Source organism: Narcine bancroftii, chromosome 4 (genome assembly GCF_036971445.1).
Source record: "Narcine bancroftii isolate sNarBan1 chromosome 4, sNarBan1.hap1, whole genome shotgun sequence".
Taxonomy (NCBI): domain Eukaryota; kingdom Metazoa; phylum Chordata; class Chondrichthyes; order Torpediniformes; family Narcinidae; genus Narcine; species Narcine bancroftii.
This window is the reverse complement of record NC_091472.1, coordinates 310,489,219-310,504,063: the sequence shown is the minus strand read 5'-3', so window position 1 is coordinate 310,504,063 and position 14,845 is coordinate 310,489,219. Positions and strand designations below refer to the sequence as shown.

General features: G+C 46.4%; 2 protein-coding genes across 7 annotated transcripts in view; one reads left to right on the top strand and one right to left on the bottom strand.

The window, feature by feature from the left end:
* dnajc10 (DnaJ (Hsp40) homolog, subfamily C, member 10) overlaps window positions 1-14,845 on the bottom strand; it is a 163,265-nt gene that overhangs the window by 29,632 nt on the left and 118,788 nt on the right. The window lies entirely within an intron of this gene.
* frzb (frizzled related protein) lies at window positions 7,809-14,663 on the top strand. 3 transcript variants are annotated; one of them, XM_069935902.1, is made up of 6 exons: window positions 7,809-8,578; window positions 8,933-8,989; window positions 12,162-12,227; window positions 12,801-13,005; window positions 13,090-13,153; window positions 13,856-14,663. In XM_069935902.1, exons 1-6 carry the CDS (start codon window positions 8,074-8,076, stop codon window positions 13,997-13,999), a joined length of 1,041 nt encoding a protein of 346 aa, XP_069792003.1. In that variant the 5' UTR covers window positions 7,809-8,073; the 3' UTR covers window positions 14,000-14,663. The 3 variants fall into 3 exon arrangements, with proteins under 3 accessions (XP_069792003.1, XP_069792005.1, XP_069792004.1); XM_069935903.1 differs by having other exon boundaries at window positions 7,813-8,533; XM_069935904.1 differs by lacking the exon at window positions 8,933-8,989 and having other exon boundaries at window positions 7,811-8,533.

Below are 14,845 nucleotides of genomic sequence, written 5' to 3'. Positions count from 1 at the left end.
TGAAAGTCACACACTTTTTTATCAGTCATAAGGCAACAACTGATGTTGCCGTGGAAAGGAACACTGCAACCAGCAAAAGGACGCTATAAACAGGCATAATGGAAAGAAAATGATCAATTAACATTTCTCTGATATTTAATGTGCTTTGATGTACTAATTGGGAATGTTTATTTTAACATTGTTAACATAAGGAAGGCAAGGTGTGCAAATGTGTCCCTGTGAGCATCAAGCCCAGCACCTGAGAGCTAAAGTCAAGTACAAGACAGACTCTGGAAAAGCTGTGTTTCTAGCCAAGCCATTCCAGTATAATGGCAGTAGTGTCACCTGCTCAATCATATGGAAAATAGCCCAAGCTCATTCACAAACAAAAACAGGACGAATTCAATCCATCTAATTGCCACCCAATCACTCAAGTTGTGGAAGCTGTCAATCACAAGTGGCCCTTATTCATCAATAACCTGATGCAGAATTTGTGCTTCATGATGACTGATTGGTACCAAACTTGCTGCAGCCTTGGTCAAAACATGGAGCTACGGCTTGAAATTCAGAGTCGAGGCGAGTTTCACTGCTCTTTCTATCTTGGCAGCCTTTGACTGAAGGTGGCATCAGGCAGCTCTGGAAAGACAGATGTCAGTGGGCATCAAATGAAGAACGCCCCATTGCTTTGAGACAAACCTTACACAAGGGAAAATGGTTGTGTTGTTGGAGATCAATCACACCAGCCCCATGATGGGAGTTCCTCAGCCCAACAGCTGTTTCATCAATGACCTTTCATCAGGAGGTCAGAAGTGAGCGCCTTCGCTGATACTTGAGCAAAGTTCATTTCCATTTAGATTTTATCAGCAAATGACTGATGAAACCATGACTGCAAATAGCAAGACCCAGACAACGTTTAAATGTCAAAATGTGTAGCGGCTGCTAACGGTGGCGCTACTGAAATGAAGCACGCTCACACAACACGAGGGTGAACCAGTAACTGACTTTATTTGAATCTCTCGCGCTGCTTTTAGGGGACGACCCACTTCCTACCTGGGGCGCGCTGGTCCACGGGAGTGATGTCGGCGCGTTGTGGAGTCCCTGCCCGCCCGGTGGCGTCCAACCGGTGGCAACATCGCCTGGGCAACGCGTGTCGCCAAACGTGGGATTCTCCAGAGAAGGGAAGGGCGGCCCGTGCCATCTTGTACCAACCGACTGGGGTGGCGATTCGGCCCATCTAACCGCGCGGTCGCTCGGCCCACTGTGCCACCCCCCACCCAGAATCACTGCCACTCTTTGAGCACGTCACAGTACTATCTTTAGGCGGGTGGCCTCTGCATCTGACCTGGGGAGCCAGGACAGGCTGGCTTGAGTCCAAATGCGCTGCCTTGAGGCGGTCAATGGTAAACATGTCCTGCCGCCCGCCAATGTCCAGTGGGAAATAACACCATCGTGCTGCAACACCTTGAATGGGCCATCATAGGGGCATTGCAGGGGTATTCCTTGCTGTCCTCTGTAAACGAAAACAAAATTGATGGAAATCGGAGCCCCCCCAGGCAAAACCCACGCAGACATAGAGAGATTGGACAAACTCCTCACAGACAGCGTGGGATTCAAACCCTGGCCTGGTCCCAATCGCAGGTGCTGTAAAGGCATTGTGTTAACTGCTATACCAACCATACCGCCCATTGAATTCCTTATGTACACTGTTCATTTCCAAGTCCACATGCGACATTTGCAAAGCAATGCATATACAGGCATTGGCATCCTGCTATTTCCCGACAATATTGTGCTCCACTCTCTGTAAAATGAGCACGTCAGAGCACAGATGAACTGTGAAATATTGCACACATCTTTAGCTCTGGCCTGAAAGAATCCAGCACACAAGTTCATGGCGTCAGTGATGTGGACAGGCACAAAGCATTCCTTGACCTGCTTGGAGTATGACTTCACAGAAGTGCAGGAACCTTGCACAATGGGCCTTGAGGTTCAGGTAGGTGAACTTCCCCCTATTGCCACAAGAGGACATGACCTCCCACTGAGAGAACCTCTCCCTCCTCATCAACTCCGCATCCAGCAGCCTGCCTCTCTGTTTGCTAGCTGATTCACTCTCAGTTATGATGCACTCCAAAGGAACTTCTAATAGGATTAACAAATTCATGCCGAATCTTAAATAAATGTAAAGACTTTCAGTACCTGGCAAACAAGATCAATAGTGAGAAAATATCCAACCTTTATGAATTCAAGTCAACAGCTGGAAGAAATTACATGAATCGGCAATTAATCGGCAAAGTAAGTGATGAACTCTTTAAATAGTACAGAAGGAAAGTGCTTGCTTCTGTTCAATGTGTGCACACATCCGTGAAATCAAAGATGATCTTAAAATGAAGCATAGGGATCCATTTCGCAATTCTGGCGCCAAATTAAAATGCATATCATAATCTATCTATTCTTCTACCAAATGCCGCTGCCCTACTTCTTATTTGGTTATTTAGCTATTGACCTATAAATGTCTTCGTGATAGTGAAATGACATTCATAGCACTCTACCTACAAGGTTTCCAAATTTAATATTATCTGGATGGATTTAATATGGAAAGAACTAATTTTCAAAACGACATACAACATTACATATGCAGCATTTAAACTGTGACAGCGTATATAGAGGTGTTTGGGAGATAAATTGGGAAAGGTTAGTTAGAGCAGGTCACACACAAACACCTTAAAACACAGAATTTTTGCAGGAGTCTTTGCAAGATGCTCAGAGACTCATGATGGACTGTTATTTGCAAAAGGCAACAAATGTAACAACATGCAGTAGCAGCTATGTCTGGAAAACAGAATTTACTGTCTGGAAGGTCAGGTGATCTTTGCCGGCAGAGAAGAAAAAAAACTGGCTTTGCTCTCAGGGAGGAGGGAGTGAGAGAGAGAAGGAAGAGACAGACATCAGTTCCAGAGGGACCAGCTGGCAAGCTTTGAAAGACGGCCTAGTCAAAGGAGAGGACTGGCTGTCCGGTGTTTCCCCTGGAATAGGAGAAACAGAAAGGAACTCTGTGGTGACCTGAAAGAAAGAGGTTATCATCTGGAGAACCCTGAAGGGGGCAAGTTTCGTCAGCAAGACACTGGAGTGGCTGATTAAAAAGGAATCCGTTGTGGATGTCCTGGAACAAGAAAAACTCTCTCTCCGAAAACCAACAAGAACCCTTCTGAGTGGTAACCATTCACCTGTTAAGCACCATAGCCTGGTGAACTTTATTAATGTTAACTTCTGTGCACAGTACGAGAATTGCCTGCAACCAGTGAGATTGGACAGTGAACCAAAGAACTTTGCTGAACTTACACACACATTACACACACGTGCACCTAGAATTAGAAGGGGGTTAAGTCGGTTAAGTGAGTCAATAGAGATAAGTTAAAGTTTGATTCTAGTTTCATGTTCAAAGAACATTCCAAAAGCAACTTTTGTTTAAGTTACCCTTTGTCGAGGTGCATGTCTATTGCTGCAGGGTTTTGGGGTCTTCTGGACAGTTTATTGTATTAGTTGGAGCCTGACGCTGGTTGAAATGGATATTTGTTATTCATTGCTATTTTTCATATAATTACTGTGGGATCTTCATTGCACTTGTGAAGATGACTATTTGCAAGATAAAATATATGTGATATTAGTTTTGTTGACACATCATCAGATAAGTATTTAACTGTTGTTTCCTGATCTGTCAGAATCACCTTTAGTTGGTTCTGGATAATTGAAAGCATTCAAAATTCAGATAAAAACTGGTCAGTGCTTCAATAGGTCTGATTACTGATAATCATACGTTGCACTATACGAGACCTCTACACAACAATTGGTCATGAACCCTAATGCCCCGCAGATTTGGTTGTATGTTCATCAGTCTATTTTTTGGTACATTTTTTTTCGCTCTCCCTTGCCCAATTCAAACCTCTGATTCATTTTCACAGTGCCATTGCGTTTGCTCGATACAACAACCCATATTCCCTCAATACATTTCAGTAGTCTGACTCTGTATCCAGCATCTGAATCGGTTCCCTTTTCAGATTTCTTTATTTCTGCTGCATATCCATTTTTTTCTCTATATTCTCAAATCCTCAACTAAACTGGCTGTGATGACGTGTACAGGTGGCTTCCAAAAACAAACTACTCTCCTGTACGTCTGTTCCTCATTTTTCTGCCTCTTTCCTCATTGACTTTAACCTACTTATTTCAACGAAGACACAAGCAGGAACTACGAAATTCACTGAGCCAAATGATCTCTGGAGCATTCGGAAAGTTTCCATTTTGTTAATTTAAGTCAATAAAACATAGTTAGATCTCAAGGCAGCGCAAAAATCTCTTCAGTGAAACGAGGTGAGAGAATTTCAATCTAAATTCTGTCGGCCGGATTTACTGTACACGACTAGATAATGGATAACGATATTAATTTGCCAAGACCCTGTATTTAAAACGTTTTTTTTAAAATGAAAACATTTCTATAACTAAAATTGTGGAGCCAGAATGAGCTGGAATGTTCTATATTAGTCATTGGGAGTACATATTATTGAAAGGGTGACACATTCCATCTCCCGGAAGCAGCATCCCAAGGCACAAGAAAATCTTCAAAAAGGGAATATACTAGAACCAAGTCCAAAGAGTGAAAACAATGGTTAAAACAATAAAAAAGACAATGATGTGAAAATGTTATTTAAGAGAATGGAATTATTGTGAAGGTTGAGAGCAATTTTAACAACCTAGCATGGCAATACATTATTGAAAATAAAGTTGGCAATCAGTAAAACAACTATTTAAAAATAAATGAAATGAAAGTCCTTTAAAAGGCTTCTAAATGGGATAACATTTCAAGGTAAACTCGTGATGGCATCGTTTCCTATTATTAGGAAATAGAGTGAGGTCATCGTCGTTTTAATTAGAATTAAGCAGAACCCGGATTGGGATCACATTTAAGGTTCCTGACAGAAACTGGTTAAAGCTAATTGTTCTGTAAACTGCTCAACATAAATGGTAAAGCCACTGTCCAAACAGGAGTTATGCCAATACTCACTTCCTCCAAACTTAATGCCTCACAGCTGCTGGTGGAGGGAAGAATGGAATAGTGTGGCCTGCAAGCATATCGGCTGTGAGCAGTGCTAACAAGGAAGTATGCTTCTGCAGAGTACAACAAACTTTTTAGGTTGATCCATTTCCACTATAAAGTGTTATACTTTATATATTAGATACGTAGGATGTCTACGATTTAGTAGCCTGATCCAAAGCAAGCAAAATGTGCCAACAAAGTGCACTCATTTCTGCTTTCCAACATCACGCTTCCTCCTTCAGCTGTGTCCACTGAAAACAGAATCTCCTGAGACTTCTCAAAGAACTTACCATTATGCACGAGAGGATGCAGTAGAAAGAAGCAGAGTATATACTTACAGAATGCACGATCACCAGATAATTAAATAAGCAGGAAGGAAGTAGGACTGGTAAGGGCCTGCATGTACGAATAAAGTTGGTTAGCCACTAAACTAGACACATTTTCTATTTTAGCATACTATATTCATTGAGCTGCATGAAGGAATGTGGAATATACCCAGAACAACAAAAAAGCCATGAAGGGCAGTATTCAAGTCCAGTAAACTAGGGTTGAATTACACCTTTCGTCAACTGGTTAACTTGCCATCAGAACTGGAGCATCACATCCACGGTGATGAAGTGTATCACCTCCGGTGCGAGCAGCAACAAATTGCCTACTATCACAACAGGTTAATGACATAGATGCCTTCTCACTGGTTCTACACAAAGCCCTGGAACACCTGAACAGCGAAGACCCATGCATCAGGATGCTCTTTGTCAACTAAGTTCAGCATTTAACGGCATCATCCCTCAAAACTGATCAGCAAACTGCAAGACCTGAGCTTCATTCAGAAAGTCATGGAACCTTGGTTTTGCCTGCAGAAAGCAGAGGGTAGCAATAGATGGGATGCATTCTGCCTGGAGGTCGGTGACAAATGGAATTTCACAGGGATCTCTTCTGATACCCCTGGTTAAATGACCTGAAAGGATGGGTCAGTAATTTTGCTGACACCATGGAGGTTGGAGGTGTTGTGGGATAGTGTGGAATGTTATCATAAGTTATAGACAGCGTGCAGAGTTGGGTGGAGAAGTGGCAGATGGAGTTCAGTCCAGATAAGTGTGAAGTGATGCATTTTGGAAGGTCGTTACGTGAAGGCGGAGTCTATGTTTAATGGCAGGATTCTTAATAGTGTGGCAGAACCGAGGGACCTTGGGGTTCAAGTGCATCGATCTCTCAAGGTTGCTGCACAGGTTGATAGGGTAGTTAAGAAGCTGTATGGTATGCTGGCCTTCATTAGTAGGGGGACTGAGTTCAAGGCGAGAGTCAAGTGGTAATGTGGCAGCTCTATGAAACTCTAGTTAGACCACATTTAGAATATTGTGTTGAGTTCTGGTCACCTCATTACAGGAAGGATGTGGAAGTTATGGAGGGGGTGCAGAGGAGATGTAGCAGAATGTTGTCTGGATTGGAGAATGTGTCTTATGAGGCAAGGTTGGCAGAGTGAGGGCTTTTCTCTTTGGAGTGAAGTATGAGAAGTGACTTAATAAAGGTCCATAAGATTATGAGAGACATGGATAGGATGGGCAGCCAGCACCTTTTCCCCAGGGTGACAGTAGCAAATACCAGAGGACATCCATATAAGGTGAGGGGAGGTAAGTTTAAGGGAGATGTCAGAGGTGTTTTTTTTTAACACCATAAGTAGTGGGTGCCTGGAACGCATTGCCAGAGATGGTGGTGGAGGCTGGTACATCAGGGACATTGAAAAGACTCTTAGACGTGCACACAGATACAAGAAAAATAGAGAGTTATCAGAATTAGAATTTATTGTCATGGACAAGTCATGCAATTCGGTGTTTTATGGCAAACATTCATATTATATCCATCTTACAACATTACTATAAAAATAAAAATCATGGTGGGTGATTTGGTTCATTGATCATTCAGGAATCTGATGGCAGCGGGGAAGATGCTGTCCTTGTGCCACTGAGTTTTAGGCTCTTGTACCTTTCCCCCGATGGTAGCAGAGTGAAGAGGGCATGGCCTGGGTGGTGTGTGGGGGGGGGGGGTCTTTAAGGATAGAGGCGGCTTTTTAAAGACACCGTTTCATGTAGATGTTCTCGCAGGAGTGAAGTCTGGCGCCTGTGATGTCGCAGGCCGAGCTAACAACCCTCTGGAGTTTATTCTTGTCCTGAGAGCTGGCGCCTCCCTCCCAGGCAGTGCTACAAAAGCTCTCCACGGTCCACCTGGAGAAGTTTAGAGGCTTTGGTATCAAATCTCCCCCCAGCACCTCACTAAATATAGCCGTTGGCGAGCAGTCTTTGTGGTTGCATCAACGTGGAGGAACAGGAGGTAGAGAAGGCGTGGGGTAGGGGTGGGCATCCCAGAGTTCGCAGTGACACCGGGTTTGGACTTTCCAGTTTCAAATATTCAAAAGGTCGAATTTTATCTTTGATAACGGACTCATCCCAAGCCACAAAATTGGTTTAGGGGACTGCCAAGCGGATATTTTCCTTCTTTAAGCTACGGGCAAAAGGAAAAGTTTAAATAACAGTACTTTTCGCTGATTTGTTTGGATTTGGGAGATTTGTTTCTGCCACTTGGCAGCAGTAAAAGAGCTGAACTGATCACGTCTGGGTCGTTTTCAGTCCGTTACTCATTTGGGTCGCGCATTCAATCATGTTCTCCACTCCATCCCGCTTTCTGCCATCGGTGCAGGTCAGGGACTGTTTCAGGTGGGGTGTGAGTGGGAAGGGGAGGGAGGTTGAGGCGCCCTGTGGTCGAACTTCTTGACTGGACGCTGAGATGCCTGCAACCCTCCCCGGCTGGGAATGCAAGCGCACTCATTAGCCGGTTGCGCTGGGGGAAGGAGGAGGGTCCGCAAGACACAGTATTCCCCCCCACTCCAAAAAAGGTCTGGACAGTCCCAGGCGGGGAGGGAAGCGACACATCGCCTCTGAGCACTCGAGCCTTACTTTAGCCGTGGGAAGATCGAGCCCCGCCGCCAGTAAAACACACACCGGCTTCCAACGATGCTTCGACTCGGAGGGTCCCGGCTCTTCTTGTGGGTGGGCTGTCTAGGTCTGGGTCTGGTTGGCGTGGTCGAAGCCGCTGGCTGCGAACCCATCCGGATCCCGATGTGCAAGTCGATGCCCTGGAACATGACCAAGATGCCGAACCATCTGCACCACAGCACCCAGGATAACGCCGTGTTGGCCATCGAACAGTACGAGGGCTTGGTGGGCATCCGCTGCAGCCCCGTGTTGCTGTTCTTCTTGTGCGCGATGTACGCGCCCATCTGCACCATCGACTTTCAACACGAGCCCATCAAGCCGTGCAAGTCGGTGTGCGAGCGGGCGAGGGACGGCTGCGAGCCCGTCATGAGAAGGTACAACCATAGCTGGCCGGAGAACCTCGCCTGCCAGGACTTCCCCGTCTACGACCGCGGAGTCTGCATCTCCCCCGAAGCCATTGTCACCGCCGACGCGCCCGGTGAGTCTCACGAGGGTCCACAGGTTAAGCTCACAGGTGAAAAGGGTAAGACAAATAAAATAAACCCCAGGTTCACGAACTGGGAACTTTTCCAACCAAAATATCCCGAATGACGATGGTTTAAGGGCGATAAAAGTGAACTTTCATGAAGTCGAGGCAAGGTTATACCGTGTGCGTTAGATCTCCAAGGCAGGGCAGTGCCTTTGGAAATAGTAACAGGAGCAAAGCCCCTGCTTGTGCAAGTCACAGGCCAAGAAATTAGTTGAAGACAAAACGAGATGGGATTTGGTTTTAATGACGCAGCCTAGAGTTTGGACAAGACTATCGGGTTTTTTTTCGGTGTGACTGAAGCTCAACGTCGCTATTTATGTAACCGAGCCCCCTTTTATATTTTTAAAGAAACAGTTCCAGACTCATCCACTCATTCCAATAACAACTGCAGAAACCTGGGAGGCGGTAAGTCGTTTCGAAATGTTACTTAAGTCGCTTCCACTGTGTTGCATGGTGTGTGTGTGGGGAGGGGGGGGGGTCCAAGGATGCAAACAAACCCCCCCCCCCTTCTCAATCTTGCACAAAGTCGTCGCTGAACTGCTTAGGAACATTCTTAAAGACTATTTGAATGACCGGCAATTCACTCAACCGCTGCAAAGAGACAGGATCTTTGGGTTCGGAGTCCCGGCTGATCGTCTGGATTGTTTCCACTTACATGACCTTCTGTGCGATTGGGATTCGAGTGCTCGTAATACTTCTTCATGGGCGGAGAGTACCTGCCTTAACTGGGTTGGGGGGGGGGGGGAACCCCCATCTGGCCCCTCTACTTCCTCACACCCATGTGCGTGAGATTTACACACCCCTGCTATAGTGGAAGTTTTTACAGGATTCTCAACCTCCCACCCACCACCTTAAGTAAAACAACGCTCTTCCCTGCCGAATCCAGTGTAATCGTGCCTTAGTAGCACTCAGACGTTCTGAGCTCCACGGAAGATTCGGCAGGGGCGACGCGGGTCCGGTTATCACTGGTTGGAATAGACCAAGTCAGTGTCAGAAACAGGTCGCTGATGTCTCTTCTCGTTAACACCTGCTGCCGGTTCCGCTCAACACTGTTTCCACATTTTCCAGCGTCCCTGTGTTATGGGGAACCAGGTATCGCAAGGAGGCAGCAGGTTGTGGGGCGACAGGGTCCCGTCTTCGAACAGCGCACGTTCAACTGGATGGTTACATCGCCCCGACAGGTAGCAAATGGCATGTGGTTTATAGAGCCCGGCATTCGGCTAAAGAACCTGTCACCCAATTGTATGAGGAGATTGGCAAAAGTGAGCATTTAACTGAAAGAAATCTGATCCATTCTTTTGCCACCGATCCCTCCTTGAGTGTCACTCACCGCAACGCGATAGAATCTGGCTCCTTATACTCGCAGGATTGAACGCCCCCCACCCCACCAAATATGCACAGGCGACCCCGCTGGGCGCCGACAACCCGGGGGACGAATTGCTGCAAAGGAGCAAGTCAACTTTGCAGCGCGTTTCACTGAAACGCCAACATCGCTTGAAGCGAAGTGGTTGATCCAAGTCGCATAGAATTGTCCTGAATTGTCTTCAGTGAACGCAGAATCATCTGTGGCCAATGCAAAATTAAATGAAAGGTCCTGACCAAGAGAGCAAGATCGAGACGTGGGAACAGGGCGGATAACCGGGGGTCAGGACACTCCCCCGTGCCCCAATGCGACCTTCAGTCTTAAACAAGCCTACTCAGCAGAATAGCCTGTTGATGTAAATGCACTTTATTTCGTGGCGACGCAGATCAGCAGATTTATTGCCCCAAGCTCCATTTATAGACGTCCTTACTCCTGGCCTGACTGTTTTGTTCAGACCCTGTCCAGCAATCCTGGGATGCTTGGCCTCCCAATAAATCACGGCGTCCCGCCTGTCTGCAGCCTCTGGGAAGGAGTGAAACTGAAGCGGCAGGCGCCAGATGGGTGCCGAGGTCGGGCGGCAGGGCCAGAACATACCGCAGGAGGCGTCACTCATTTGGGTCAGTCATGTCCTCCACCTTTCCCTTCCCACTCCATCCCGCTTTCTGCCATCGGTGCAGGTCAGGGCCTGTTTCAGGTGGGGAGGGAGGTTGAGGCGCCCCGTGTTCGGACTTCTTTACAGTCTCTCCTTTGTGGGTGTCCGAGGGGGAAGATAAGGGCAGCATCGCTTTGCGGGCCAAGAAATTAATTGAAGACAAAACGAGATGTGATTTGGTTTTAATGACACAGCCTAGAGTTTGAACAAGGGCAGCATGTAACTAATAAGAAAGGTGGCTCTGTCAAGGGAATGGGGTGATAAGACCACAAGAGCAGGATTAGGCAGTTCAGCCCATCGAGCCTGGTCTGCCATTCAAAACATGGATGATGTGGGGGGTTTTTCTCCTTTCAACCCCGTTCTCCTACTGACTAATCAAGAACCAAAAGTCTCTGCTTTAGATTTGTGCCTCCACAGCCGTTGATGGCAAAGAATTCCTCAGATTCACCGCTTCTCCTCAGATCTGCTCTAAAGGGACGTCCTTTCATTCTGAGGCTGTGCCCTCTAGTCCTTCGACTCTCCCATTACGGAAAACATCTCGATCCAATTCAATGAGATCCCCACCCTCATCTCTCTGAATTCTAGCGACGACAGGGACAGAGCCATCAAACGCTCTCATCTCCAGGATCATTCTCATAAACCTCCCCTGGACTCTCTCCAACCCTTCACACCCAACACGGGCCCCCAAACTGTTCCAATAGCCTAAAAGAGGTCTCAACGCCTCTCTGGGTGTTTTGACCGCTCTCGTTTAGTGTCTTTCAATGAAGGGCTGAGCTGAGGGCAGTGTTTGGCCACCGTTCACGGGTATGGGGGTGGGGAGGGTCCGAGGGATCTGGGGACGCAGACCTTTTGGAAGGAGTTGCCGGCACACGGGGGCGTGAATACCCAACCCCAATTTCTCTTGAGAAGGTGGTAGTTGTTGGCTGTTGCCTCGAGAATCCCAGATTTTGGAGCCAGCGACGATACAGGAATGGCGATATATTCGCAAGTCAGGGTTGTGTGTGACTTTTCGTGGTCGGGGAAGGGAATCAGCAGATGGTTGTGCCCGTTCACCATGTTCTATCCCCTTTTGTAGCGAGTACAATACAGTCTGCAGTCACTCTACCCCACGATACTTATGGTGGTGGATGGTTGCCCAAATTAACCTTGCACGGATCATTTTAAGTCTCCTCTCCAAAAAAATGTATTGAACAGGTACCCCATCCCGCCGAATTATATCAACTTTTCACAATCTTCAGTTTATCTGTTACACCAAACCTTCCGAGGCGAATGAGCCGGCCAAACAAAACCCTGCCCCGGGAACACGACGCGTCCTGGTGGAAAGTCACAGCGGACACATTCGGGAAACCTACGCGCCCCGTGTCCCCGGTGCCCAATGTCGATCGGCACACAAGTGCGGTGTCGGCGAGAGGAGCGGGGCTGGGCGACGGCCGCCGAACCAGGGCCGTCCGGGGGTGCTGTGATCAGAATTGCCCTCCCTCACCTTTTGGCGGCGATTGACGGATAAAGGGAATTGGTTACGGAGCGCGTCACTAAAAACCGCAATCCTGCTTCCTCTTCAGATAGCTGCAGGTGCCGGGCGATGAAGCTCACACAGAAAGTTTTCATGAGGAATAACTTCAATTACGGTGAGTCCGTCCCCTTGCTAAAATTGTGATCTCCAACCGCCCCGCAACATTCTCCGACTCCCAGAATAGATGTGCATAGGTAAACGATTCAATCCGCGCTTGAAAATACAGAGTGAATTTAGAAGCCGATGCCATTAAGATTAAAAGAGGATCGATAAGTATCTATGGCTGTATATATTTTCTGTTTCACAATTCGGATCTGGTCATTGCTGAGGGCAGTTTATTCCTGGGTTGTGTGGTGTCTCATTCAACCTATTCTGGCCTTGAGACAGTCGCTCCACATTGTATGGCTGTCGAGTTTTACAGTCACCTGGTCCTAGAGTGGGGTTAACTATTTCACAGCTCCCCGACCACCGATCCCGCAACCCAAAAAAGACCCCGAAGACTTTCATTGTTGCTAAAATGATGTTTGAGTTTTGGTGGAGAAACGGTGCAGGTCAAACTGTACTTTATGCGCCAAGAAAGAGACACGGTTCGGGCTTGAGCCCCTTCATCACGGTGTCTGCAGACTTCGGTGGTTTTACTTCTGTTTTGGTGGGGGTTTTTTTTTAAAACACTGGAACTTGGTTGCAGTTATTCGAGCTAAAGTGAAGGAAGTCAGGAATAAATGCCACGACGTTGCCACGACCGTGGAAGTGAAAGATGTTCTGAAATCTTCTCTGGTCAACATCCCGAAGGAAACGGTGACGCTTCACACCAGCTCGGCTTGTCTCTGCCCCGATATCAGGACGAATGAGGAGTACATTATCATGGGCTACGAGGACGAACAGAGGGCGAGGTACAGTGGCCGCTTCCACGTTCACCGGCCGAGCGCTCATAGACGAAGCTGGCCACCACTAACAGATGCGGTTTTATTGCGCAGGTTACTGCTGGTGGAGGGTTCCATCGTCGTGAAGTGGAAGGATCGACTTGGCAAGCGAATCAAGGTAACACTCGGAGCTCGTTTCCTTCGCTGCTGCCCTCCCCCACAACATTTATAGTGTTAGAACACCAAGAGGGGCTGTGAAAATCACACATCAGTCCCAACTCGCTGGAGAGGCGATGCACTTTTGAAGGAGGGGGGGGGGGGGTCAATATTTCAGTGGAAAAAATCGCTGGATATTAATTGCCTGCTGAGCTTTAACCCAGGGGCAAGCGATTTAAAAGTTCAGCTGAAAGGGGTGCCAGCATCAAGTCCCTTGACCATTCGAGCTTCCTAAACCTGCTTACAGTCTGCAGACATGGTCAGGGCTCCACCAGCTCCTGTTTGGTTCTGCCCTGCAACGCCAGCTTGATTTTCTGTTCTGCGGTCTCACGGAATTGGATTTGAACGTGCTCGGATGAGACATTGAAATTAATTTGGAGAAATGTGCTGAGATCGATTTCTCGCTGAATCATCTCCATTTATAAAATATTTGTATTCATTTTAATAAAGAACATACACAGACAGAATATGTACAATTCAATAAGATGGTATGGCGAGTTACACAAACTAAAGGTCATTCCACATATCACTGACATAAACCCATCATTCTAAACAGGATGCACCTTTTTTTTTTAGACAAAAGCTCGAATAATGCAACAAAAAATAGTTATTTCTAAAAATGAATTATGCCGAATGCACTAAGTTGGTCTTTTGTGAATGTCAGAACTGGGATCTTAAATTCCGCGAGCTCAAAAGGAAGGGGAGAAGGGGCCAACAACATGGAGAGAAACGTCTACAGCCAAGGGATACAGCAGTCGCATCCAAATGGAGGAATAAAAGAAAGAATGTTAAGCAAACTCGTCAGTAAAGACTTTGCACGAAACGTCCTGTGGACAGTATACAAATGTCTGCATTCCTGGAGTGGCACAAGAGAAAATTGCACTATTGCGACGAATAACGACTCCGAAATTTAGCTATTGTATAACTTTTGTCTCTTTGTCCCTTTTTCTTTTTTTTGCACGGATGTTTTAGTGCGATGAGAAACGAAGTAACATCGAATTCCTGCAATGTAATCAGGTTGGGGAGTGGAGCCCATGAGCTGCTTTTAATCCGATGGTACACCTTTATGAGACTGTGGTCACATATTCAGTGAAAGAATGTCTGAACAAGGGTCCGCAGGGTGCAAGGATTGGAATGTTCAGAAGTTGATGAGTCAAGGCCAAGGTTATAAAGCCCAGGAACAGATTGTTGCATGTAGGATCTGGTCAGAGGAAGATGCCACAATATTGGCTCCATTAGGTCAATATTGTGAGCTAAGAAGGCAGGAGATGAACTTGCAAAACAAACACTGGATATCAGACCAGTATGGATTGGTCCTGTTTAATCAGTCTTATCCAATGATCTCTCGACAATTAGTAACAGAGAAAATGTACAAACTGCAAGATGATTGTAATGGTGGAAAGGATCAATGCTTGCATTCAATTAGTTTTAAATTTTGGTTTTATGAACTAATAAATACATTTCTTTGAAAATCGTTTGACTTTTGTGATGACCTATGAAGCTTACAACAGCATTATATACAAGCACACACGTCCTTTCAGGTCTTCCTTTTGATTAAAACGCACAAAAGATACCAGCTCCTATTCAAGAGAAAAACAATGTAATGCTTTGGAAATGAATGAGATCTCGCAGATTTTAAAATACTCCACATGGA

Excerpts from the sequence above, each read along its gene's own strand:
- frzb (XM_069935902.1), top strand. The coding sequence starts at position 8,074 with ATGCTTCGACTCGGAGGGTCCCGGCTCTTCTTGTGGGTGGGCTGTCTA. Across the intron at positions 8,579-8,932 it reads TAAGCTCACAGGTGAAAAGG|AAACAGTTCCAGACTCATCC; the intron begins GTAAGACAAATA and ends ATATTTTTAAAG. Across the intron at positions 8,990-12,161 it reads CTGCAGAAACCTGGGAGGCG|ATAGCTGCAGGTGCCGGGCG; the intron begins GTAAGTCGTTTC and ends CTTCCTCTTCAG.